Genomic DNA, 14,715 nt, shown 5'->3' with positions numbered 1-14,715 from the left:
TCCAGTGTTTGTTGGATTCCAACACAAACCTCCTCATTCTACTTAATGAGACACTGATTAGACGATCACCTGAACCAAATCTGACTTTATGAGGAAGATTATAAAAACCACTGCTGTGATTAAAGATTGAGATTATCCCACCAATATTGATTTCTAAACTCTTCCTAAGTTAAAATATTAATGTTGTGGTGTTCAAAAACGAATATGAATATATTGCATTATTTGAGGTCTGAAAACACTGCATCTTTTTTGTTATTTTGACCAGCTGTCATTTTCTGCCAATAAATGCACTAAATGGCAATATTTCAAATTTGAAAGGAATGTTGTCAGCAGTTTATAGAATAAAACTAAAATGTTCATTTTACTCAAACACATACCTATAAATAGTAAAACCAGAGAAACTGATCATTTTGCTGTGGTCTCTTAATTCCTTCCCGAGCTGTATATTTAAAAAGAGATGCAGATTATTTACAGATTATTATATAATGTTGATTAATATAAACTACTACTATGTAATATTTAGATCATATGATCCTTGATAATTATGACTGGTAATGTTAATTACAATGACAACCGTTAGACATATGTAAACTATAGAAAAAATTTACATTACTATATATTATTAAATCTGATTTTAATTAGTAAAATAATTATTTATTTTAATAAAGTGAAATAACAGTAAATATAAAACTAAAATACATAAATAAAATATTTATGGGATATAAAACTCCTCTGTGAGCTCCATTTTGGCTCAGTGATTTATGGGTAATCTTGCTTGTAAGACTTGTTCAGTTCTTCCCTACACAGTTCCCTTTGAACTGAGCATTCCTTGTTCCCTACAGTTTCAAGTCTAACATGGTGAACACAGTCCACTTCACAGGGAACGTCTGGGTGAGCAGAACACGGCCAAAGAATACCAAACGTTAACCCCAAAAGACAAACTGGCAGTTCTCCTGGGTGAAGGGCCAACAGCCCCTGTAGCAGCTGCCACAGCCTCAGGAATAACTCAACCACGATAAACTAATTTGAAATGAATTATTTGAGCACCGCAACACAAGATATACGAGATCTCGCGATACCTTCACACCTGTGTTTCCATGCTACCTGGAAGTGACTCAGACAACAGGGAGAGATCTGTTCTGAAATAGTGACTTGTTATGCGCACAGTTCACTTTGCAAACTTTCGACAAACAAGAAAAAGTCAGAGGACTTCGACATAGAGGAGGAACATCATTTCTTGCAGCCGCGCCGCTTGGGCGAGAGTCTGTGTACCTGCTTCAGGCGTGTGCACGTGGATCAGGTCTGAGAGGCTACGGCTGACATTTAGGCTAAAAACATGGAGTAAATGGCATCTCTGTGGGTCAAATTTTAATGTTGCAGCTTACAGACACCTGGATTACACCACAGAGCAGTATGGAGACATTTCAGGGGGGTGTTCGTATCCTTTTTTTACATTTTAAAACTGGTCACTGTTCACTTCAATTGTACTGGATTTGGCGGCAACGCAAATAAATTATCAGGATCCATTAATGTGTACGCAGCATTTCACTACTGTAGTTCAATAGTGGAGCTTATTACCAATTTAATATTACTGTTGGATAGTTAACCTATAACAAGGCATCATACTAGAGCCGTCAGATAAATGTAGTAAATAAAATGTAGTAAGAACATAATTTCTCTTAAATGTAGTAAACATGAAGTAGAAATAGGATACTTACTGTATATGGCATCCTTCAGATCTTTGGAGGCTGTGCAGCAGATCTGATCAGATATTTAAAGCTACAGTGAACACAGTGAATGATGTGAGCGATATCTGCTGGTGAAATTAAGGCAGTGCAGTCAGATGAAGCAGACAGAGGCAGGCGTTACAACTGACTGCTGTGTCCAAAAAGCTGCAAGTCATTTCCTGACGGATTGAGACAAGTGAGACAGAAAAAAGGCATCAAAGTAAAGGATGCTTTAAAGAAACAAACAATGCAGGAAAGACGAGACAGTGGTGGGCTCAGCTGGTGGAGGATGTGGCCCATGTGCAGGGGTTGTGGCTCCTCTGCTGTGGCTGTGGGCTTGATTCTGGCCTGCAGCTCTTTACTCTGCATCGTCTGCATCAGCTCTCTTTCCCTCTTTCCTGTTCTGTCTTCAGCTGCATTACGATTAAAGCCATAAAAACGGCCTGAAAAACATTTTTTTAAAGGACAGGAAAGACAGTAGCATGGAGTGAAATGTAAAGGTGGCACATGGGATATGTAATAAAGAAAATGAGTGAAGAAGGAAAAAATTAAAGAATGAGACTTTTCTTTCGTGTAAATATGTCTGAAAATACACATTAACACAAATCCAACAAATTATTAGCAAAGATAAATTGGTTTATTTGTAAAAAATCTTAAATTTACTTTTACACAATATTGACAAAGGTTACCCATGAATCCTAGTGCAATCATGTGAGCTCGCTAAACTACTAAACCACTACACTGCACCTGTCCCTAACAGTGAACTGTGTATTATTGAAACATATTGGCCAATTAGTTTCATCACTGTCCAAAGTGTACAGACACTCTTGTAGACCACAATTGATCATTTTGTGACTCATGAGCAAGAAACTCTGACAGACCCTCCAATTCAGAAGCAACCAATGAAAGTGCAGCAGACTGTAAGATAACGCAGCTAACGTTAGCCATGCTACAACTGCTGCAGGAAAGTACACAGAAGAGAAGATTCAAATATTCACTGGAATATTTGTAGCTGGGGGTCTCTGCTCCGTCTCTCTACCAGCTGGTCCATGGCCCAAAATACATTCTTAAAGAATAATTCTGGTTTACTACGGTACATCTCATTATCATTATGTAGTCTATTATTTCTAGCAGTAATAAAAACAACCTTCCTGTATGCATGACATTATCTTCATGTTGGTGTCTATTAAAGAAGATTATTCAAAGAGAAATCAAAGCCTGAATACACAGACCAGAAGGAACAGAAAACACCACAAACCGAGGAAAAAGGTTACAAACCGTTGTACTCACCAGGTTAACAGCTGATCTGTGAACACGGTGACATCGATACAACAAGGACTCTCAATGCTCAATGTCTTCTTCATTTAATATAATATAATATCCGGGGCTTCAGGAGGGTCGACTCCACAGAGAAAAGTGCAAATACGAACTCTTCTGTCTGCGCTAGAGGTGGAGGATGAATTGAATAAAAGTGCACATTAACAGTTTTGAATTTTATTTACGTTTCCAGTTCTGTTTTCTGTATTTGCATCATATTTTTTCTGTATTTGGTTGTGTTTTCTGTATTTGCAACTAATTTTCTGTTTTGTTTATTTGTGTTTTCTATATTTGTACTGTGCTGTCTAATGCTAAATGCTGTGCTAACAAATTAAGTCAGTTGCATGTGTTGTGTTTAAGTGTGTTGACCTCTGGACCACACCACTGAACCCTCAATAATATATTTGACTTTTTTAAGATCACCACAGGGTGTTCCCATGAAAAGTGATTTAAGTCTTGCCAAGACTGTAAAAAAGACACAAGTTTAATCTCCGCCAACTTTCACACCTCCACACACGTGACCAATCACAGAAAAACTAAAAAAAAATCAGAATCTGTTTTGAAGAGTTGCTCATAAATATTTTTTATTTCTTACTGTATCTGATCTATAGTGTATTTATTTTATTCATACCACCAGCTGTATATCATGTCTCACCATTACCAAAACATGTACTTACCTGCGCTGTATATTTTGCTTACTGTCCTGCTGCACACACTGTATATATCTTATCTTAATGTAGACTTACTCTTTCTTACAGTCTTCCTCTTCAAAGTTCATGCAGACTGAACCAACCGTCTCATCTTGTACCATAGAGAAATAAATTAGGTGCATCTGCATTAGACGAACAGGGGTGGGGTCTCTTATTTTGGAGCTGAACCGTGTTAAACTTCCCTCCCTGATGGACGACACCATGACCATCCCCAGCAGCACAGACGGCGGTGCTGGTCTGTGTGCAGTTATAAAAAGCCTGCCGTTGTTTGGACTGTAACTGGACTCTGCTCAGGACCAACACGACTATTATTAGACCTTTTGTTGTACTGACGGCCGACTGCCATCACACTGACGACATGTGGAAGGTCAAACGTGAGTGTTTTCACTGCATGCCTCTGTTTTTCACTCAGTAAACTAACTCACTGTTACAGTCGGTTGGATTTCAATGATTACAGGTTTGTTTTACAGTGATGAAGTGAACATGAGTGAAGCTTCATTACAACATTATCACTGATTACTCTTACAGTCTTTTTTTTTCCTCAACATAAAATTCATTTTGATGATGAGGATTTTTTAGTTATGGCTTATGTTTGTGTTTGTGACTCATGTGAATTCAATTCAAACACGTAAGCATTTAGGTCAGAAGAGGCACAACCAGTTTTCACTCATAGATACTCAATTAATCATTTTTTCCTCAAGACTGTTTTAAATTTTACTGCATTCATCACAATTTATTTCTTAATATGTTCAGTCAATTAGACAATATGTCAAAATTCACATCATGTGTATAAAACACATTTGGATTTTTAAAAGATGTCCTATAAAAAGTTTAAAATTTTGTTAAACATTTTCACGTTTGTTGCAGCTCCTGTTGTTTTTCCCATGGAGACGAGGTACAGGCCAATTTTGGAGGTAATAATCACAATCCAGCATGAAAGAGTGTGAGGTAGTGATGCCTTCAAAGCTAAAACTGAAGCTAAACTGCTAAACAGCCCAAAGCATCTCCGCCATTTTGTAGAAAACTTATCTTATTATATCTACTCCATGTAACGACAAAAACAAGACAAAGCAAACATCTGTTAAATATTGTTTAAAACTGGCAGCATCATTCTGACCAAAATGTCTTCCTGTCTCTTCTATGTCAACTTCCTGTGCGTTCAGAGTTTGGTTCCCCCTGACCCCATGTCCCAGTTCAACCTGAAGAGAGGTTCTCCTGACGAGGAGTTCCCTGACCTGTGCAGGAACTCTACCTGGATGGGACGGATCCTCACGCCGGCCATGTACCGCCGACAGTTCGACCGCTGCACCCACAGTGGAGTCATCTTCGATGATGTCATCCGCCCAGGCCTCGAGGAACCAGGTGATGTCACTGTGATGTCAGAGTGATGCTGGCTGTCAGAGAATTACATTAAGATTAATGTTAGAAAACACTGATGATAGGATGTGATGGACATTTGATAAATAATCAGTGGTAATTAGTTTGAGAATATAATTACAGATATTCAAGTGTGTTATTGAGTATTTTGAGTTGTAGATGAATAACCTACATTTTTTAAATAGTTTTAGTTGTTGTCATAATTCTCTGTGTTTAAAACCTGCCGTCATTTGATTCCTTGATTTAAAATTTTGGTAATAAAGCAACCATTTGATTTACATTTGGATATATTTTAGACAAAGTGAAGCAGTTATTCCACAAAGTGAAGTAAGCTGTTGCGTTTCTGATGTGTTAACCTGCAGTTCTTCTTGTGGCTGTGAAAGAACTCTGACTGTATTTAAGTGAATGGGGAAAAAACTCTAGAAATACAAAGTCCATATGTTTGGTTTGGTCTTAATAAATTCACGTTTATTTTGGTATTTTACCCAAGATGTTCCTGTGACTGACCAGCACCTGATCTGTTATACTGGCTGTACAGGAGGACTTCTGTTCACTACTCCATGTTTTTCTTTTTATGTTTGGGAGGATTGTGAATGTTTTTCATCCATCAATACGTAATGTTTGTGTCTGAAGGTGATTGGTCAGGTCCTGTATCTGTGGGGTGTGTTGCGGGAGACGCCCAGTCCTACGTCCTGTTCTGTGACTTCTTCGACAGAGTCATCGAGGCGCATCACGAACACAAGATCACCAGCCAGACGCCAGAGAGTGACGTCAACTACGACAACTTGAAGGTAGCTGGTCCGAGTGTGGAGATGACAGGGGTGGATGTAACTAATTAGAAATACTCAAATTACTGTAAATAAGTAGTTTTCTGGTATATTTTCAAGTCTGTACTTTTACTTACCCAAGTACGCATTACACTGTGAAATCTACTAAGTTACTTTTAAAATCATAATTGAGCAATGAGTACAATTTGAATTCATATCCAAATCGTTCATCTGCATTTCTGTAGCCAATAAGACGATCTGATCACAAATGGGCCAATGAAAACCGGGACAAAAAAAAAAAAAAAAATCCCAAATCCTCTGCAGTAGTCACAGGTTTGGAGAGGAGAGGTGAGAACCGAGCAGAACAATGTAGAACACTGAAGATTTGATTGAATACCTACTAGTGATAATGTATCTAACATCAACTGTTTACTAAAATATTACTCAGTCCAAATAAAACTACTGTTGTTAAAAATACTTTTGCAGAAGTACAAAGTATTCTTTTCAAAAACTGTTAAGTGTATAAGTTATTTTTAATCTAACAGTACTTGTACTTTTTTTTAGCACTCTTTCACCCAGAGAGAAGCCACTGTTTGACAGCTGTAAGAACAAAGCCACACACATCACTTCAATATTTCACCAGGTTTTGAGTAACTCCAGTAAACTTTAAAACATGCTGATTTAGGTAAGATCAAAAGGTGAATCATTTGGGAATATTGACTCAAAAATCTGCAATTTAGTTCCACGATTTGAATATTCCACTGGGCCATTTTGCAATTTTGCTAATATTGCGATTAATTGTGCAGCCCTACACTAATCCTGATGATGTGACATTTGTTGGGCTCTGAAACAAACATTTTTTACATCTGGAGGACCAGAACATCTCTGGAGCTCTACAGAACTTCATTATAATGCTCTTCATCACATGTTTTTCCTTTATTAAGAAATTGCATAAATTGAAAGAGGTGAAAAATGTCCATCGGTGTCCAAGATGACGTCCTCAAATGTCTTATTTTGTCCTCAACACAAAGATATTCAGTTTACTGTCAGAGAGGAGGAAAGAAAACAGAAAAATATTCACATTTGAGAAGCTGGAATCAAAGAATTTCGACTTTATTCTTAAAATATTACTCAAACAGATTAATCTATTATTAAACCTGTGTGTGTGTGTGTGTGTGTGTGTGTGTGTGTGTGTGTGTGTGTGTGTGTGTGTGTGTGTGTGTGTGTGTGCAGGGGGGCGATGACTTGGACAGATCATATGCTGTACACTGTGAGGTGAGTGTTGTTCGAGGTGTTGAAGACTTCTCCTTTCCGACACACTGCAGCCGAGGCGAGCGCAGACAGCTCCTCACACTGGCCCGGAGAGGTACTGCATGTCTGTGTTTCTGAAGCTGCATGCTGAGTCAGGACTGGGCTCCCACAGCTGATGTCTCTTAATTTAGGGGTGTACCCGACTGACAGTCCTTTTAAAACCAGTTCAGCAGCACATTGAACTCCTCAGACTACATGAAGGTGTTTTCACTGTCGAGATTCACATTTTAATGCCTTTCTTCGTCATCTGTGACGCAAAAACATCAGATTTCCAGAGTCTGGAAAGTTTCTGGACAATATGTGTCCATTCTTCTGCTCACAGTTATAAAAATATAAACTCTCAGTGCATCATGGGGCTGCTGCAGCGACTGACAGCGTGTCACTCAGCCTCTGTTTCTATCACTTTTCTGCTTCCATCAGTTACTTTTGTGCTTTGTGGTGAATCTCACCAATTAATCAACAGCACGTGTTGTCACTAGGATTTTTTTTTTAAATAAGTGTGATTGCTAATGTAAAAATACATTCATGATTTCTGTTATGTATAATGCCTCACTGAAATGTCATCCTTGTGAACTGTCGTGAGCTTCTGTCTGTTTTATCTTTTTTTTTAAATCTTTTTTTATCTTTTCTGTTTTATCTTTTTATGTGTGTTATTCTTAAGCTGATTGTTGTTATGATTCTACAAGTTTTGCAATTCGATACTACAATTTATTTCTGTTTCTGTTTGCTTTTTTAACACTAGACCACGGGATAAAGTGTAATTATATCATGAGTCATATTTATGAAAACAATGCACATCATATGTCTGTTAGTTTTATAGCAGCATCATTTCTATACTGCATAAAAAAGCAGAAAATAAAACATTTGAGGGAAACTTTAGGTGTTTCTGCTCGTCATGCTTCTGCCAGAGGAAAATAATGAATAAAGCAGCACAAATGTGAGCCTCAACATCAACATCATTCATGTATGAAATTGGACTTTGAAACTAAATTCTGAGTTGTGACTCTTTGAGGTTGTCGTAGCTGGTCAGTGTGGAGTGTAAACTCTGTTTGTTTCCACAGAACAGAGGAAATAAATGCCTAAAATGATGAGCACACATTTTTTACACGTGATGCACAGCTGATTAAATGGTCAATGGTAATTCCTAATGTATGTTAGCACTGAGTCAATGGATTTCATGTCAATTATTTATATATACAGAAGCAATTAAAAAAAAAAATCAATCAAATCAATTTAGGAATCTAAAAAAAAAAAGAATCATGATTCTTAGGACAAAGTTTTTCCTCCCATCCCTCGAACCCAGTGTGAAAGTGGCTTCAAAGTAAACTGTTAACCAGAGTCTCGTCTTTGTTCTCAGCTCTGCAGCGGCTGGACGAGGACGAACTGTCCGGTCAACTCCTCTTACTGGAGGAGCTGAACCAGGAGCAGCAGAAGAAGCTGAACGTGAGCCCTCCGTCTTCTTCTCAGCTCCGTACAGGCGTGGCCCGGGACTGGCCCGACGCCAGGGCAGTCTGGTCAGTCTGGTTTTTTCCCTCAAGTCCTTTTGTCCCAGTAACTGGTCTGACTAGACAAGGGTTCAAGTTGTGGAGTAGTTTGACCACTGAGGCACTGAGTTCCTAACTACTCAAGGTTAAAGTTCAGATGCATATTGCAATGTTTAAGGTGTTTTTAGCTTTGAAATGGCTGCAGCAAATGAAAATTGCCAAAACTAAAGTTGTGACTTTTGTTTCGTTTTTGTGCAATTCATTAAAAACGAAGGAAACTTTTACACAGAGACTAAAACTGAACTCTATTCTGATTGTTTCAAGTAAATTTACCAAAAAGAAGAATACAAAAATTCTAAAATAAAATCTGCTTTATTTGTAAATGAGAATCTGAACATAAAGAGGTAAAAAAATTTGGAGCTCAAAATCAGCAGCACAAAATGATAAAATATAAAAGTGCACAGATTACTGATAAATGTTGATAACAATGACAGACTGTGTTGTTTTCAGCACCTGTGACAAAATAAAAAAGTTAAACACTGAGTCGGTTCAATGTAGAGTGCAACAGTAATCGATTATTAAATTAATCGCCAACTACTTTGATGATCGATTAATCAGTTTAAATCTTTTTTTTTTAAGTCCAAATTCTCTGATTTCAGTATCTCAAATGTGAATATTTCTGGTTTCTTTACTTTCCTCTGACAGTAAACTGAATATCTTGAGATATTTGAGGACGTCATCTTGGACTTTGGGAAACACTGATCAACATGTTTCATCATTTTCTGACATTTTAGAGGCAAAAAACTATTATTGCATTACTTGAGAAAACAAGTGACAGATTAATCATTTATGAAAATAATGGTTAGTTGCAGCTTTAGTTCACTGAGATGTGCATTTGCATTTGCAGAAAAGTTGTAGTGATAAAACAAAAACTGCAATCAATTGTTGTGATCGCAACGTTAAAACTTCCTGGAGGGACTGAAGTAAAGCAGGACATCAAACACTGAGAGCAGTAACTGGAGCCAAGAAGAATTCAATCTAATGATTCAAATCGTTGCAAAATGTCACATCTGCCAAAAACAGTCTGCTGTTCTCTTATTTCCACCACCTGTGTGATAAGTTTCTCATCACATAATGTCCCATGATTCCTTGTTACAGGGCGAGTAAAGATGGCAGCCTATTGGTCTGGGTCAACATGGAGGACCACCTCAAACTTGTGTCCACACGAGACGATGCCAACATTGCTGAGGCCTTTAAATGCATCTGCATCCACCTGCAGAAGGTCAGTGATTGGTCGACTCTCATTTGCTTTTAATGAAATGACAATCGATGCATTTTCAATTGTATGCAGGTTTGGTGAATCTGTTAACTACACCTGTTTGTTTTTAACCATATCACCTCTCAAGAGCTGGAGTTTCTGAGGTTTTGACAAAGTTCCAGCAGTGGAAAAGACGACATTTGACTTTCAGGAGCTTCCAGTCTTTGACTGTTTATTCGTCTCTCTGTGTCTCCAGCTGGAGGAGTTCTACAAAGCGCTCAGACACCCGTTCATCTGGAAGCATCAGCTGGGATGGGTGACGAGCTCTCCAGCCGACGTGGGGACGGGTCTGAGAATCAGAGTCCACCTCAGACTGCGACACCTCCCCAAACACAAACGCCTGCAGGACGTCCTGAAGAGACTGAGGATCCACATGGACACAACAGGCACCGAGAGCAGAACTGACACAGCTGGCTCAGGTTTGTCCGTAGAAACGCAGGTCAGTGTAGGCCTCAGTTTGTCTGATAAATGATTGGCTGTTCATATGTCACTTGTTGCAGCAGCCAGGGCAAATTCACTATGTGCTTTCATGGTGGTTTTACATTAAATGCACGTAAGTGAAACAAACAAAGAAACTACTTTCTCATTGCTGTAGATGACGTGTCTGTTGTCTTTTCACGCCAAATGAAGTATTACAGTTTAATTTAATCTAATATTAGGCTTAATAAAACTAAGCAATGGTGCTTAAGGGTTGGGGGAAAGTTGCTCTGCGATCATCTCACAAAAGATTATGAATTTATGCTGCTTTAAATTGTTTCCTTTTTAATTCAGCTACATTTCTTCTATTAGAAGAGATTAATGAAGTGTGTTATACATATAAACATGGATCAAACAAATCTGACAAGCAAGCAGCAAGAAGATTAGCTTGTGTCAAAGGCACTAGCTAATGGGGATCCTTTTTAAATAAATAAATAAATAAATAAATAAAATTTACTTGGCTTGAACTTTGGATGTGATTTTCACAAGGAGAGTGTACATTTTGTCTGTATACAATCACCATTCTTATGGTTTGTAGTATTTTTAATAGTTAAATAAAAGTTCTGACAGGTTAAGTGTCTCAGTTTATGACCCACATGTCCAGTACCTCTTCAGGACATCTGACCTGTAAGTGAGAACGGTTCTACTTGCCTTTTCATTTCCCAGAATCCCCAGCGCTGTATCATGTGAGCAACGCGGCGACCTTCGGCGTGAGTGAGGTGGGTCTGACCCAGCTGGTGGTGGACGGGGTCAAACTGCTCGTCACCATGGAGAAGAGGCTGGAGGCGGGCCGAGACATCGATGACCTCGTTCCTGCACAGAAGTAAACATGAATGACGATTGGCTGGAGTGAGGAGAGAACAAACAGACTGACCAATCAGACAGAAGTGTTTGACCTCCTGTTAAATTAGAGAAAAATAACTGAGAGTCTGGTATGTATTTATGACCTGAACCCAACAACTTCTAGAGTTACTGGTTTCCAGGAGGAGATCATTAAAAAATGATCATTTATTGACATTCAGTTTGATATTATGATTATATGATCAAATAAAGTTATTGTTTTACAAATCCCTACAATAACCCTTTCAAATAAGCTGTAATTAAAAACTAACAACATAAGGTGTCTTTAATTAATGTGTGTTCTGCTTTTGTGTGATGTCATTAAATTTTGATGAGTAGACTTCACTGTGCTGCCATCAAATTTATTTGATTTGAATTATTTCACATGTATTTGCTGTATGTGATATGAAGATATTGTCAAACCTTTTACAACAAGGCCGTAAAATGAGATTTTGTTGTAGTTCCCTCTTTGATTGACTGAAAGGACGTGATTGTAGAGATAAATAAAAATACAGAACAAACTAATTAATGCTGAGGATAAATTCTTTGGTCCCACATCCTGCAGGAAGACGCTGCAGCAGATCGTTCTCTATCACCTGCCTGATGGCAGCAGGGTGGTATACTGGTGACATCACTGGTGACACACTCACCCACAACACAGTTTTTGCTCTACTGTCATTACTGTGATGAATGTTTTAGCATTTAAAATGAACATCCTTTCAATCTCACCAGAACAAAATAATACTACCTCCTACACAGAGCCCTTCCCTGCAAACCTGTACTGATTAAGTACGTCAGCATCCAGGTAACACTTTGGTTCAGGTGATACAAAACAACTGGTTCCCCTTGGTTTATTTTAGAAAATACAAAAGTGTGCTGATTGATTAGCAGCCCCTTACAACACTACACATTATGACTAGGCATGTTCCTGGCAACTAATTTCCCTGTCGATTAAATGCTAAATTTAATTTAGACTAGTTGACTAGTCTAACACTAATAAAACACTCAGAAAAGCAGTTAAAATTTAGCAGAATTTATAATTTCACAATGTTAAACACTGTCCGAAAAAATACTGTGTGTTTGTTTCAGTGGCAGGAATGAGCCTCCACAGAGAAATCACCAGCAAATATATTTCACACACACACACACACACACACACACACACACACACACACACACACACACACCTACAGCAACCTTACTTTGTAAAGCAGAGGGATACAACACCAGCATAAAGAGAACTCAACACTGCCTGTACCGCCACATGAAAAGTGCGGAATGTTCCCTTTAACAGGAATATTACTTACATGAAAATAAAACACACTGGTTCCGTTAAAATTAGCTAAATTAGCTGTATAGCTACAATTAAAGGGTTAGCTGAGTCTAACTATAGACTAAGCTGCTCAAACACACACAGTTAGTGCTAACCAACACTGTTAGCTACATTATAAGCTAACCTGTTTGTTCATCTAGCATGAGAACAAAACACACACACACACACACACACACACACACACACACACACACACACACACACACACACACACACAGCTGTTTCAAATCCATAAAAGAATCATGAAAAGTCGTTTGGCATAAACGGTTTAACTGGAAGGAAAGAAAACGTGACCGTACGTCTCCACGCTGATGTTTTTCTGTTGACAGTCATGAAGTTTGTCCACAGTTTGACATTTAAAATCATATGAATCCTTCTTCACCTCAAAAAGCTCCAACAGTGACTTCTGATGAGGTCATAGCTGACCGTTAATGTCGTCACCACCGCTCGGTTCAAACTGAACGGTTTCCTGTACCGTTCACTGATTGGTTTTTGCCCTGTGACGTGTGGAGGACCGGAACTGTACCAAAATATAAAAATAAATAATTAATTCTATAAATGAATATTCCATATTAAATACACTGTGTCATTCAAAGTGTGTCATGGGGTCAACTTTGCTGCTATTGGTTGACTGAGAGCAGGATCCATCATGGATCAAGTAAATATATAAACAAATAATGAATAAATGACTAAATAAAATGGGGATGTAAATAAATAGGAGGATTAATACAGGTAAATAAATAGAGAAGCAAATTAAAACAGCAGTTTTATAAACTGCCAGCTTGACTTGAATGATTTTTAAAATGATGTTTTTATAGTTGTAGCTCTTGATGTGGTTGTTAAACATCTCAAGCAGTAGATACTCACCTTTTACTCTGCTATAATCCAAGTTATAATGAAGTTTATGATATTAAGAGCTGTAATACCTACATGAATCATTCTGAGTCTCTTGTTAGTCTGATTTCACTGTTTCAGTACCACACACACACACACACACACACACACACACACACAGTTATATGTAGAATATCTGCAGTGATATTTCTTCTGTCTGTCTGCTGTTGTCCACCACTGGAAGCTGCTTCAATAAAGAAGATTCAAGTGTCTGAAACAGGGTGGGAAATTTACCTTTACCTGCTTTTTTTTTTAAATACATCTACCAGCCAGTAACAGATGAATGTCAAATTCACCTGGACAGAGTTAAGACCAGCCAGCAGTAAAGGTGAGAGGAAAACATGCCGAGCCACAGACGTACACTATGATGCATATAGTTGCGTAGGTGCATTTACAAAATATTAAAACTATTTTTTTTAATTCCATGTATAGCTACACATTTTTGCAATTGGACAATATGAATCACTTTAGATCTACCACAGTGATACATGAAAATTTAAATGTTCATAAAAAGAGAACTGTTTTGACAAAGCCTGATTGGATAACTCTTATTTTCATGTTGTCAGGACAGTAAACTTTTCGTTTCTGAAGCAAATCTGAGAGAAAATGAGGCCAGAATTAGAAGATAATAATTATTAAATGACAGAAACTTCACAGAACATTTGAAAATGCTGACATGCTTGGTCTTCTCTGCCGGCCTAGAAGGCTCTGACTGTTTCCCGCTGTGGGAAATATTTCTGTAACGAAGCCCGTTTCATTTTTTCACCCTTTGTTGTGTGTGTGAGGAATCATCTTTCCCCTGCAGTCTGCAGACCTCCACAGCAGCCGGGACACCGTGAGGTCGGTCACACCGCATCCGGGGCGGAGAGCGTTTCAGTCGGGGGGCGGTGGACACACACAGCTAACGTTAGCTACACTGGTGACAGTGATGTCACACACTCATAATATGAAGTGATGAAAAAAACAGTAATAAAAATGTGTGGTTGATATTCTGCCTAAAAATATCTTTCATGAAAACACCATCTTCTTATTTCTTTATCTGAAAAACGGATTTTTTGATGCAACCAACCAATGTTCAAGTGCTTAAAAAGACTGAATGAAGCTCGAACAAAACTTTTTTTTATGTCTGAAACTTTCAAATCTGTTCTTTCTTTTGATAT

At 38.1% G+C, this 14,715-nt stretch overlaps 1 protein-coding gene and 1 long non-coding RNA gene across 2 annotated transcripts; one reads left to right on the top strand and one right to left on the bottom strand.

Moving 5' to 3' along the window:
- Positions 1–4,097: 4,097 nt before the first annotated feature.
- On the top strand, positions 4,098–11,652 carry LOC146329325 (creatine kinase M-type). Its single transcript, XM_084714598.1, has 9 exons — positions 4,098–4,128; positions 4,622–4,668; positions 4,918–5,116; positions 5,765–5,922; positions 7,132–7,264; positions 8,567–8,723; positions 9,852–9,975; positions 10,208–10,397; positions 11,155–11,652. The coding sequence occupies exons 1-9, from the start codon at positions 4,113–4,115 to the stop codon at positions 11,313–11,315; spliced, it is 1,185 nt and encodes a 394-aa protein (XP_084570724.1). The 5' UTR covers positions 4,098–4,112; the 3' UTR covers positions 11,316–11,652.
- Positions 5,012–13,136, bottom strand: LOC146329324 (uncharacterized). The gene is made up of 3 exons (XR_014769806.1): positions 13,044–13,136; positions 11,136–11,301; positions 5,012–5,144 (listed from the first exon to the last, which is right to left on the bottom strand). It is a non-coding gene; the product is annotated as an uncharacterized LOC146329324 (long non-coding RNA).
- Between the last annotated feature and the right edge of the window lie 1,579 nt (positions 13,137–14,715).

The sequence above is a fragment of the Lutjanus erythropterus genome, chromosome 3 (assembly GCF_056507025.1).
Source record: "Lutjanus erythropterus isolate fLutEry1 chromosome 3, fLutEry1.hap2, whole genome shotgun sequence".
In the NCBI taxonomy this organism is placed as follows: Eukaryota; Metazoa; Chordata; class Actinopteri; order Lutjaniformes; family Lutjanidae; genus Lutjanus; species Lutjanus erythropterus.
The sequence above is the reverse complement of the archived record's forward strand: the minus strand, read 5'-3'. Positions and strand labels throughout refer to the sequence as shown.

Bases quoted from the DNA above. Each gene is read 5' to 3' on its own strand.
- LOC146329325 (XM_084714598.1), top strand. The intron at 7,265-8,566 runs GTACTGCATGTC...CTTTGTTCTCAG, and splicing joins CCTCACACTGGCCCGGAGAG to CTCTGCAGCGGCTGGACGAG. The intron at 8,724-9,851 runs GTCAGTCTGGTT...TCCTTGTTACAG, and splicing joins CCCGACGCCAGGGCAGTCTG to GGCGAGTAAAGATGGCAGCC.